The sequence below is a fragment of the Pholcus phalangioides genome, unplaced genomic scaffold (genome assembly GCF_987345545.1).
Source record: "Pholcus phalangioides strain wild (caught in Gottingen) unplaced genomic scaffold, Ppha-v1.0 ptg000001l_1, whole genome shotgun sequence".
Lineage (NCBI taxonomy): Eukaryota > Metazoa > Arthropoda > Arachnida > Araneae > Pholcidae > Pholcus > Pholcus phalangioides.
The window spans coordinates 16,797,705-16,810,473 of NW_028301594.1; the positions used below are offsets into that span (position 1 = coordinate 16,797,705).

Here is a 12,769-nt window from a genome sequence, read left to right on the forward strand (position 1 = left end):
CCGTGGCATTAATTTTTAAACCAGACTTTTTTCCGGACATGTCAAAACCTTTTCCTAAACACATACATACACCCACATTATAACGTGTATATATATATATATATATACAAATAAATACTCTCTTGTCTATACTCTCTTCACACGTAGTCCCCGAGGCTACAATTTGTAAGCCCGCAGAAGATAAATTTCATTCTGGTCTACCCTCATATTTACAAAAAGCCAAAAACGATTATTTCTGAATCTGGATATCACGGTTTGTCAGTTGCACCGAAGAGGACTAAAAGGGAACGATTATTTATTTATTGTGGGTTTTACTAATGTTATTTTACAACACACAAACATCAACTGTTAAAGTTTTGCAATAAATTTGATAGTTTAATATACCGTATATACTCGTGTATAAGCCGAGTTTTTTTGTGAAAAAATTCGTTCCCCAAGGGGGGGGGGCGCGCGTCGGCTTATACTCGGGTCAGTTTTTAATGAGGGAAATATCGACCCCCCCACAATCAGTTGTCGTTTTTGTAGCAGTGTTCGAGAAACCGGCATTATTGGTATGTGATATGTTCAAACCCATCAGAACCGATAATGTCAAAGCCGAGACAAAGAAATCGAAAACATTGGTTGGTGGTGGTGGCTAATGTTGATTGTACAGCCTTTAGATGTGAGCATCAACATGCCTCTCAAAGACTATTTGAGGAATTTATAGATCGAATGTGGATGAGTTCCGACGATAAAAAAACCTCAAAAAGTGGTGCCTTGAAGAAACCTGACATTGACCTAGAGTGCCAATGAGTACATGAGGCGTGGAATTCTGTTTCCATCGAAATTATCATCCGATCCTTCAAAAAAGTGTAGCATCAGCAATGCGATGGACGGAACTGAAGATGATATCCTCTTTGAAAGTGACAATGGCGATGAAGATAAAAACAGATGCCACACCCCCATGATGTTGACCACATGCCCCCATGATGGATTACCATGAGCTTGGAAACTTAGAAGAAACGGATTAAAAAGTTTGAATCATTTTCTATTGTAAATTTCCGCAAGCTATTCATTTTGCATGAAAATATAAGAATTTTTTTTCGCTAAAATGCACGGATTTTTTGGGGTCGGCTTATACACGGGTTTTCAATTTATTGCGGTTTTGGTGGTCCTGAAGGGGGGGGGGGGTCGGCTTATATACGGTATATTATTGCTATTAAAATCTTTTTGTTAATATCATACTTTTTTCATTTGGCTGATTAATTGAAAACCACTCGTCAATTTCAATCGAACAATAAACCAGATATGTTTTTTATATTTGATAGGTGGCAGTAGGAGTTCTAGTTCAATGATGTTTTTTACATGTAAATAACCAATAAACGGTAATAGTGGACTGCAGTGGTTTTCAAACTTTTGTCACGTGCGGCTCCCTTGCCCAATTCATGGATCATCTGTCGCTCCTCGGAATAGTTTGGTAGATGTTTTCCCACATGAAATAACTATTTCAAATCATAAATGAGCACACAAATCAATACCTCCAGCTTGCTGCGTAGGCATATTTTTTGCTAATAACATTTTATTTTTACCCGTTCATTGGTTGTGGACCAAAAAAGGCAACTTTTTTTTTCATGTTGAATAAGTCTACGAAACGTGAATTTTAGAGCCTTCAAATGCTTCCGTATACATAGTTTTTTTGCTGGTGGCAGAAAAAAATTCCCTGTATTGCATAATGTAGCATTTCATTTTGTCATTTCGATATCTGTGCGAAAGTTTTCATTATAGGTTCTGTGCAGGTGAAACAAAACCAGAAACGAACCCAGGATGAAAACTCCTGTTGTAGAGGGTCGCTAGAATGTTTTAACATGCATAAACCCATAAATCTTTCAAGGTAAACCCCGGTACGGCTTTCAAAGTACCTATTCAACTTATATACGGCTCGCTAAAGTATGATTGTGTGAAATGAGGCTTATAACCCTTTCAGACCAGAGCATTAATTTATTTGAATTTTCGGTGCTCAAAAAATGCATTAAAAACATAAATGCCAACAAATCTTTATTTTTCAATTTTTTTTTGTATAGAAATAACTCACTTTCTTCAATTTTTTTCCGCCAAGATGATGGACGGTACATTAATCTTCTCATGCAATTTTTTCCGGAATTTTATTTCACACTTTTTTCCCCCGGAGGTACTTTTTCCTGGAAGCCATCTTAGAAAACCCCTGGAAGTTCAAATTTAAGTGCTGCTCTCTGTGCAAACCCATAAAGTTCATATTCACCATATTTCTAACTTAAAACTTACACAATCCTTTGAGTCAGGGTTTAACTCCCTGAAGTCAAAATAAAAATTCTACAAGGAGAAAAAGCAGCCCACATATTTGTGGGTTAAGCCGCAGCCAGTTTTTGTCTGAAAGGGTTAAGCCGCAAAGTTCATGCACCCATGCTTTACGGAAGCGGTCTTTTATTTGCGCGGAAGGGAGTGGGGGGGGGGGGTGGGGGGGGGAGTGTGTTCGGATTGGGTGTTCGTGACGGTTTTTCAAACTGCTCTGCGTGTGTGTGGTAACGCTAATTGTGCAATTAACTTATCAATTCCCTTATATATATTTGCTTTCTATCACTAAAACATTTTTTTTTCTCTTGCTTTCACTCCTACGCAGACTAAACGATGATTGGTCGACGAAGCTGACGACGACCGCGCACAAGTAGCAGTTTACCCATAAGAAATGGCGGCTCTTTGGCTCAGAGCGGACACCCGACTCTTCGGGGTCGTCTTCGTGCTCTTCAACGTCCTTCTGGGTGTCTACAACATCCTCAACTATCGGGTGACTTCTCGCGCGTCCGCGCCGTGCGTCGTGATAGTCGCACCGACGCAGTCGTCGCTGGTGTTGGAGAAGGAACTGACGACACCTAAAGTTCACGAACCAGTCCATTACCCGCCACCGAAGAGCGTCATGAAGGTAACGCCCAGGCCTCATGTTTCAAGCAGCAGCTACTTAACCCGAAAAGATTACGCGACATCCACACCAATGACTAGAGTCGCGAGGGTCAATCGCACGACCTCACCAATCGGCGATTCCGACGCCAACAGGACGTTACACTGGGACACGGAAGTGAGAGATAAGTATTTGGTGGTTAAAAACTACATCCCGGCAAATAGCAAACCGCCGGGTTACAATTCCAGCGTAACGCTCAGCACCCAAGGCACGTACGAATTCTTGGACCACGTGCAAACGTTATGCGGACGTTGGAACGGGCCAGTTTCCGTGGCGGTGTACGCGCCTGGTACGGACCTGCCAGTGGCCGTCAGGAAGATACTGTACTTGAGACAGTGCGGTCCGGCTTGCGTGCGGACAAACGTGTCGTGGCACCTCATCTACGAAAAGATATTGGGACCGATCCCTTCGAAACTCGAGGCACCCAACGACACCGCGGAACTGGACGTGTACAGCCCGATAAACTGCACGGCCGGAATGGGGTCTCTGGACCTGATATCCGAAATCCGTAAGGCCAAGAAGATGCCTTACCCAATCAACGTGGCGAGAAACGTAGCCCGCCAGTTAGCCAAAACGCGATACGTCTTGGCGTCGGATATAGAACTCTATCCGAGTCTGAACATCATACCCCGATTCCTGAAGATGGTGGCCAATGAGAGTGCTAAGGTGTCCCATTCCCGGCACGTGTACACCCTGCCCATATTCGAGATCAAGAAAGATTTCTCGCCTCCTGAAACCAAAACCGAACTGATCCAGAGGATAAAGAACGGTCACGCCATTTTCTTCCACAAGTGGGTCTGCGACTCTTGCCAGAATTTCCCCAGAAGAGACGAATGGCTCAAAGTTCTGCCGCCAAATAACAGCTTGTCGGTGTTCCACGTCACCAAGAGGCAAGCGCCAAGAACAGCTTGGGAGCCAATCTATATCGGGACGAATGCCGAACCCCAGTACGACGAACGCTTGACGTGGGAAGGAAAGCGGGATAAGATGTCTCAGGTAAGTTCTGTTTTCTTGATTCCCATGCCAACAACCAGGCATAAGTGGATACAGGCTCCTCGAACGGACGGCGGCGGGAATGTGGGGGGTCAATCACAGGGGGTATGTGAGGGGGAGAAACGGGGGAGTCAAACTCTGTCCTCCCACTCCTGGCAGTAATATAATTTTCTTGCTGAACGGGGAGAGAGGGGATAGCCCGCTTCGCAATGCCCTTGTATCCACCTATGCAACCAGGGCCGTCAAAATGCATGCCCCCAACTGACAAAAGGCGTCCATTGTTATGATTTTTCAAGATCAAAGGCATATAAATTGTTAGACTAATAGGCTGTCTCCTAGTTGGTGTTTAAGACGTCTGCCGTGTATCATGCCCCTTCTTTGGAAAGCGATGTTCAGAGGCCCCCTTCTCCATCAGACTGGAATCAACTGCCTACCAGTTTACTTCAAGTCAAAAATCATATTACCAGATCTCATAATCATGAGCCCCCCCCCCCCCCCCCGCATGCACTTGAGGCCCGTGGACCATGAGTTAAGACGCACGGTGGGCGGTGGGGATAGTCCCAATGTATCGCTTTGCCTGAGGTGAGAAGCGTAATGATTTTGAGTCGGTTCTGTTAACTTAGATTTGCCGCCCTGGGCTTGGCCTCCGTAAATGCACCACTGCATCTGCTGATTTTGCTTTACGTGTTGCACTGTACAATGCAGCATGCAGTTGTGTAGCGTATATGCTTTTTCCATCATGGTGTACATAGCTGCATCGTGTATTATATATATAATGTATACATTGATCATATCATGAATATATTTTCTTCCGTTTTGCTTTTCTAAATATTTTTGTGTATAATAAAAAACCCCGCGTTAGCCCCCCCTACCCCCGATAGGGATGTGGCAGTAAATTGTCCCTAGACGATTTGCCGGCGCTATTGGTGGATTGAACTGTAGTGAAGGTCAATGGACCAAATGCGACCAAAATTTTTTGTTAAATGAGAACTAACACCAAGTACAATCAGTTTGGCTGATACTTAAGATCTGGTGGCTGGAACATCCGGGAACCCCATAATGGCCCATATAAAGACGGTCGTATTTCATCGGACCCATCTTATTTTTTTTGTCTTTCCAGATGTACGAGCTCTGCCTCATGGACTACGACTTCCATATACTGGACAACGCATTTCTCGTCCACGCGCCAGGAATAAAGACCATGAACAGGCAAGACCAACAGCGCAGGGCCCCATTCATGATGAAGAACAACGCCGTTCACAACAGACTACTTGCCGAAATGAGGAAGAAGTACGGCGGCAAACGGAATTGCTAATTACAAGTGAAACCCTTCCTTAGCAGAAAGGGAAGAAAAAAAAATCATATATATTGGTTTACAGGCCGTGTGTGGCGATTCAACTCCGTTTGGTGGTCATTTCGGGGAACCAAAAATCGCCACTCCGGGCCAAGTTCCGTTTGCTTCAAAGTGACGAAGACTCGTCAACGGGTTGGTGCTGGCCTGAACAGTTTCATGAGCGGGAAAATTCGGTTTACACGCAAGAGTAGGGATTGTCTTCATCGCATCTGCAGTGGCGTAAACCATTATTTCTCAAAGTTAGCGTCGCGGCTCCGAAGGCCAACGTTTATCAGGGAGCGTCGAGTCGAGCTGGGGATATTGATGTGTTCCTGTTTGGTGCTTTTCCTAGACTATTCTGGGAAATAGCGTATAAACGATGAACTAGAAAAGTTTAAACCGTTGGTTCTCGAGCTTTTGGACCCCTCGGCTCTATTTTCCTATTTTATCCGGTTCTGCGGAGGAGTAATCCCCCCCCCCCCCCACGGGCAATTGTTCAAAATTCATGGTGAATTCTAATTCCAACCGATATGACTATGTAAACGTACATCAATATCTTCGCTTTGGTGCGACGGCTTTGGTGACGCTTCGCTCACTTTGAGAGCCATTGCAGTAATAATCTTCCTATTTAATCAAAATTGGTGCGATATGTATATCTTCATTTCTAGGAAGCGTTTTTTGACTCCTAGCGGTGCTAAACTTTAAAAATCTGTTCTATGGCGATACGATTAACTAGATTTTTTAAGGGAACCAAAAAGAACTGCGCGGCTAGCTCAACGGCGTTATTGGGGTGCCTCAAACCCAAATATTTCTGTAGTTATTACGGGGATTTTGGCATATATTGGTGGAGGGGAGGTTTGGGTTCATGAGCCGGATATAAGTTTACGCTTATGGAGTAGCTACATTAATTTAGCTTTTAGAGACAGGAATTCCCTAGTTTGTTTTAAGATGCAAATTTTATACATAAGTAAATTTTTACCTTCTAAATTTTTTAATTTTTTTCGGATGGAGGATACCTTATAAATTTTGACAGATTTTAAAAAATCAACGAATTGACTTATTGTCGGAGTTTGCGCCGTATTTTTGTCGAAGTGTTGGATTCTTTCTGACACAAGAAAAGAAATAGTTAAAATTCTTGTCGATAGGTGACACTGCCTAACATTGTTTTCTGATAATAAGCAAATTTAATATTTTCAAAAGACGATGGGAATCAACAACTACCCTGTGTACAAATTCTTCCTAAATAACAGTGAATGCGAATTGTAGAACGGATTTGTTGCTTTACTGAGCAGGGCCGCTACTTGATGGGGAGCAAGCGTGTCTGGTGCCCTGTTCACCGGCGCAGAAGGGACGCAAATTTCACTCTTCAACCTCTCGTTCATTGCAAGGGGGCGCCAAAATGGGTGCTTGCCCCAGCTGACAGAGCAATTAGTTGCTGCCTAAGACTACAACTCTGCCTTACGTCCCCGTGAGGGCAGAGATGAATTTTCCTTTCCTGAAACACGAATAACTTTTCATGCAGCCAGTTTTCCGTATATATTGTAAGACTGCAGTGTTGATAAATTGTGGAAAAGGTAAGGTTTGGTGAAATTGCTGTAATCTAGATGTACTATTTTATCAACATGGCACTAAATAGTACTACATCGGTGAGAATTTTAACTTTTTTTTCATTGTGACAAGAAAAACAACTCCGATAAGTGTAATGGTGCAAATAGCGCTTCCTGGTACTTCAGTTTATTGATTTTTTTATGATTTTTTTAAAATCCGTCCAAATTTATGGAGCACCCTGTATTCTCCGTTGATAATTCGTCTAGTCATTGTTCTAGTCACGTTATTTAGGTGAGGGAATTTAGGGACTTTACTTTTTCATTGCCATCGTATCTTTTTAATTTCATTCATTCCTGGTTTTTTAAACTTTACGTCAACGTGGATAAATTACCCTTGGGATTGACAGAATCAAAAATAAATATTGAAATACGGGACATTTTCTTCTTTTTTTTTTTTTGAATCGGTGAGCTGTTAACTTGAAATCTGGATGGAGATCGATATGTATAAAAATTTTTGGCATTTGTTGTGAGGTGCTTGGTTCTGTCTGTGACGCCTCTAGCAACGAGTTAACTCTTTGAACACGCAGGACCGCAACTAGGGAAGAATGGGGCTGTGAGCCCGGTGCCTCGGGTGCTGGATAAGGAAGGGCGCTTAGTTTTCTCTTTTTTTTTTTTTTTCATTCAACGTTAGTGGGGAGGGGGTATTCCAAAATAGATATTGGCTCAGGGCGAAAGAGCAGGACCGTCTTAAGAGCATTATGGGCCCCGGGCCAAGTGGTTTTTCTGAGGTCCTACCTAGTAAATTCTAGAAAATTTCAATCGGATCTCATTTTTGTGAGGCCCTTCTTCTCTTGAGGCCCCCGGGTGGGCCCATGCGTTAAGACGCCAATGCGAAAGAGTACATTTTCGTTTCTAGTAGGTACACGAGACTATAAAGACCAATGATAGTTATCTAAAGTTATCTGACCTTAAACAAGTAAATCTTGGCAACAATGAGGAATAATATATGGTGATTGGTGCGCTTTTTATGATAGTCCATGTTTTTGCTCCTACTCGTAATTTAAGAGGCGATTTTTTTTTCTCTTCCGTCAAAACACATAATTGACCTTTTTTTTAATTATTGCCAATTGATGGTCGTTCCTATCACCAACTACAGTAGCACGCAAAAAATTGATTCTCATAAGCTGGTGATCGGCTAAAGTTAATTTTTTCTGGGATCAAGGCCAAGTGTGAACTAGAATATTAAGCTATTGTTAGTTTCTTTTAGATAGATGGGAGCATCTGAACACATAATGTAGACAATTTGTAAATGCACAACTTGGGTTTTTACAATAATTTCTGTTCCGACACAGTTACGGTGCCACTTTCTCGTAAGTAAATTGGTATTAGATTGCCGCTGTGGCGAATAAGACCAGGACTGCGTGTGCGGGTTGAAAGAAAAGTTCGCATTATTAAGAACTTTTTTTTTTAAATTTCAATTAAATTATTTCTTTAAAAATTAAAATACATTGGAAATGAGAGTATCGTAAAACTTTTTCGGGACACTAGATTAACTCGACGCCCCCCCCCCCTCCAACATCCTTGAGAGTCAGGCTTCTACAGGCCTCGGTTTGTTTTTGACATCATTTTCTCGAAAATTTATACGACAAAAAAACAACGATCTAGGGCTGATCCGCGGGTCCCAGATTAGAGCCCCCCCCCCCACCAGTCTCTCTCTTGAGGGGCATAATTACGACAATATATTTCATTTTGTTGAAAGAGTACCCCAGGGCTGGACAAAACCCAAAAAAAACTAGGCCCCAAAAATTTTTTTACCCGAAGAAAAAAGGTCCAAAGTAATGCCTCTTTTGACTTTTTCAGGGCATGGTGACATTCTTTGTTGTTGGCAGATTTGCTGCTACAAATTTCAAACATTTTGTGCAGCTCTCGGCCTGCAATTTAGTAACTACAAAAAGAAAATTTTAGGTGTCAATACAATTTTTTTTTTGGTGACCTGGCGCTTGTCCAGCTATGGTGTACTCATGTAAAATTATACATTCCATATGCTATGTGATATAGATTTTCTCCATAATATTCTTCATTATTTTTTTAGTAAGTTATGTTTAAATGAATGAGCAGAACGAATGTACGCGTCTTAACGAGTTCTCGGGGCCTCACACGTTTTTTTGTTTTGTTTGGTGTGTGTGTGTGTGGGGGTCCTTCTTCAACTTCTACAAAAATATCTTAGCACAGTAGTAATATGTACGCTGTATGTGCGTGTTGAATGGAAAATTACAAATTGAATATTATATTGATCAGGCACCAAATCGCCTTAGCGATAAAAAAAAAAAATCCTCATTGCCACCTGAAATTTTTCTGTAGTCCCGGTATTCTTCACGCGGCAATAGGGAAAACACCCTATAGGGATTATGGGAAAGAGGGTGTGACCAGTGTTTGTCCCAATACGCATTTAGATGCGTATTTCACGCATCAAAATTCATTTTTCGCCCCTCCTAATTTTTTAAAGGAGTGAAAATATTCCTTAAAATTTAAGGTTGAAATTTGTTTTGAATTTTCGAAAAAAAAAGCAATCATATTTCTGTATAAAAGGAAAAAACCATAAACGTGCGGTGAAAAAATTTACTCTTTTTATAATAATACCCCTCCCCCAACCTGAAAATTTAGAAGAGGAGTGAAATTATTTTTCGAATAACACTGGGTGTGACACCCAAAATCCCACCAAAGAAGATGGTACCGTCAATCGGAACAACTCTGCCACTTTTTTCTTCTTTCAACTGCTGTATTAACCAATAATGTACGAAAATGTTACAAAACCCATCATAAAACATTAGTCTTGATCTCTAGTTTCACAATCTGTGGAAACATGGCAACTTTAATGAACATTTTATACGTTAAAAAAAATAAAATAAAAAACAGCGTTGGTAAAGTTATCCTAGAAACGGGGCCACAATCTGTGTTAAAACCAGTGGTAATGACCTGAAAAACACCATAAAAAAGATTTTTTTTTAAACTATGGAAAAACGCATTAGCATTAAATCTTTATTGTAAAGAAAGGCTCGCAAAAATATTTTTTTTAAAAATCGGAAGATTTAAAAATTATAAAGTTCAGAGAAGAGTTTTACTTTTTCTTTTTTCAGAAAAAGGTAAATTTGTCACTGTTTTCTTAATAAGGACGGTCAATTATATGTACACCAAAGCGGCTCGAGATTCTTTATACAGCTTTGATGTACACGATGTCTTCGTCAGGTACGTTTTGGAGTGAGAACTGTTCCCCTCTGTCAGTAGTATGTATGACAACTCAAACTCGCCGTTTCCATAGAAATGAGCGAGTAATAACCAACATTATGCTTGACACTTTTTTTTATGCCAAAAACTTTATCACAACAAACATTCCGAGCTGTAGTTGTTTAAGAACATTACCATTAATCGCCTGGACCACGTTGACATTCATCATTTCATCATGTTCGTCTGTGGTTGAATCATGTCCCTCTTCGCAGGGAACAGTGATGGTAACCTCGTTAAGCAAAATTTCCCTCGAAAATTTCCCTTTTGACTAAATTTTTTCCACACATTTCAAAAATTGTGCTGTCATCTATCGGTGAAGGAATGTAGTCAAGTATTTTGCACTAGAAAAGCATTTAAGTGTTTTTCATTTAGTATATATTTTTTTCAACAAAAAATTCTTTCTTTTTGATGAACTCTCAAGATTTCCCACAAACGCCAAGAAATTTCCCATGTGGACCAATTTTGGCCACGAATATGGGAAATTCCCACGAGTTACTATCACTGACAGGGAAGAAGTGAGAACAGCAGCAGCGACTAATTCTTGTCAAAGCTCTTCATTAGGTTCTGCATCTTGCTGTCTCTAATTCAGATGTGCCATGTAAAGAAAACGCGCAATTACATTCATCAGTACTGTAATGGTCATTCATCGGATTGCTCTTACTTTTACGAGTCCCCTCAATCTGATTCTTTGTAGAGGTACTCGGAAGGGGTTGGTCATTCTCCATTTAAGTGCGATTCTCCTGGTGACACATCAACTCTCCGTCTCCTTCTCTTCTGTAGAATCTGATAGCAGCACAATACCATCATAATTTTGATACCTGCGGCCTCTCAGCTTGGTACTAATGCGTCTTGGCATCTGAACGACCTCTAAAACAAACACGAAAAATGCACGATTTGAAAAAAGTATGCACAAGAATTTGAGAAAATTACGAAATTCTAAGTTGGCAAAGTTGCCCCATTTTCACTAAGCTCCCTAGTGCAACATTGCCAAATAATATTATTGAACCTAAATACAACATAAAATTCACATCTAAAAGTGATTCTGAAAGAGGATTATATGTTGTGTCAAGCAAAACAAGTACATTTTACTTACCTCTGAATGAACGGGAAGTGCGAGACACGCTTTTGTAGACTACTGAATGTCCTATTTTACAAGTAGAAAGCAAAACCATTGATAAGAACCCCGTAAACAGTTGGTGAGGCTGAAAAACGCACGAAAAGGCTATCATTCAGTCTTCTCAGTGCGATGAAAACATTGGCAGCTCTTATTGGTTGGTTCAGGAACTAGGCAGAGAGTCAAAAAAACATCATCTTTTTCAAAAACGTGCAAAGTTGCCCCGGTTGACGGAACTGTATAAATCTCCCCCCCCCCTTTTTTTCTCAATGAAGAAGGAGGTATTAGATCATTTTTGTCGCACCACGGTCATTTTCTGCACACGAGGGCTAAGTAGACCCCGGGACTTACAATTTATTGCCAATTCCGAACGGCAGTCTTATTTATACTCACCGAGAGTTTGGTGCTCTAACTCCTAGGTATGGGACTCCCTGAGCTAGCAATCTTCTTCTGTGGTCATGTCGCCGTTTCTGTTGTACCCGTGTCAGGATGACTAAACATCTTTTGGTACTTCAGGCGAGCATCTTATTGACCTGGTCTACGCCCTGGAAAAAATAGCCAAGCACGTTAATGTTCACCACCAATGTCCGGCAATCTGGCGCATGTAAACGAGGTTCATGTGTATGATGACCAGAGCCCGGATTTTGCCCTTTTTTTTTTTAGCATTAATGCACATGAAGGCATAAAATCAATGCATTTTTAGAGTAAGTGCATATTTTTGAAGTTTTATTTTAGCTCACTCAATTTTTTTTATTATAATTTTTCAAATAAATATTGCTCATAATATTTTCATAACATCGGGGGGGGGGGGGGTTTCCTCAGGTGGGATTCAGAAAATCAATAGATATTTGTAAAAAGTAGCCTATTTTACGAATATTAACCGTTTTATTGTAAGGCTATTTCTAGAGAGACGTGTCAAAAGTGTTAAGTTTTTTTTTAGACAGTGTCAAAATATTCTTTTGTTTTTTTTCGTTACTGAGCAGCTACAACAATGTGGAAATTGAAAATGCCTGAATAAAAAAAATATGTAGAAGTTATTTACATAGCGATATATATATATGGAGATTTTTTTTTTTTTTTTTTGTAAATGAATACATATTGCACCATAAGAAATAGAAAAGATGCATTTTAAAAAACACATGTTTTTTTTTGTATGGTGATTTTTAATGCATGTTTTCTCATTTTTGGCGTATATTTCGTATGTTTTGAACTTTTTCAGGCTTTTTAATGCAAATTCGATATTGCATTTCAAGCTCATATTTTGGTATTTTAAGTGTATATTTTGGCAATTTAAGTGTATATTTTGGCAATTTAAGTGTATATTTTGGCAATTTAAGTACATATTTGTATATTTCTAGAGCCTATTTCGCCACTTTTTTACTGCATGTAATCCGGGCTCTAGTAATGACTAAATTAAAAGTCTGAGATCAACGCAAAATTTTCGAAATTCGTGTGACCGTTTCCACAAACAGAATAACATCACAGTCCTGGAAACCACAGTCGCCACTGTGGTGGTCGAGTGGTTA

At 40.4% G+C, this 12,769-nt stretch overlaps 1 protein-coding gene across 2 annotated transcripts in view; it reads left to right on the plus strand.

The window, feature by feature from the left end:
* Nucleotides 1–6,238, plus strand: part of LOC149089979 (beta-1,4-glucuronyltransferase 1-like) — a 31,171-nt gene extending 24,933 nt beyond the window's left edge. For both annotated transcript variants that reach the window (XM_089231675.1, XM_089231684.1), the window contains exons 2-3: nucleotides 2,636–3,967; nucleotides 5,085–6,238. In XM_089231675.1, coding sequence (XP_089087801.1) covers nucleotides 2,702–3,967; nucleotides 5,085–5,279 — 1,461 coding nt within the window. In that variant the 5' untranslated portion in view covers nucleotides 2,636–2,701 and the 3' untranslated portion in view covers nucleotides 5,280–6,238. The remainder of the gene's footprint in view (nucleotides 1–2,635; nucleotides 3,968–5,084) is intronic.
* The last annotated feature ends 6,531 nt before the right edge of the window (nucleotides 6,239–12,769 follow it).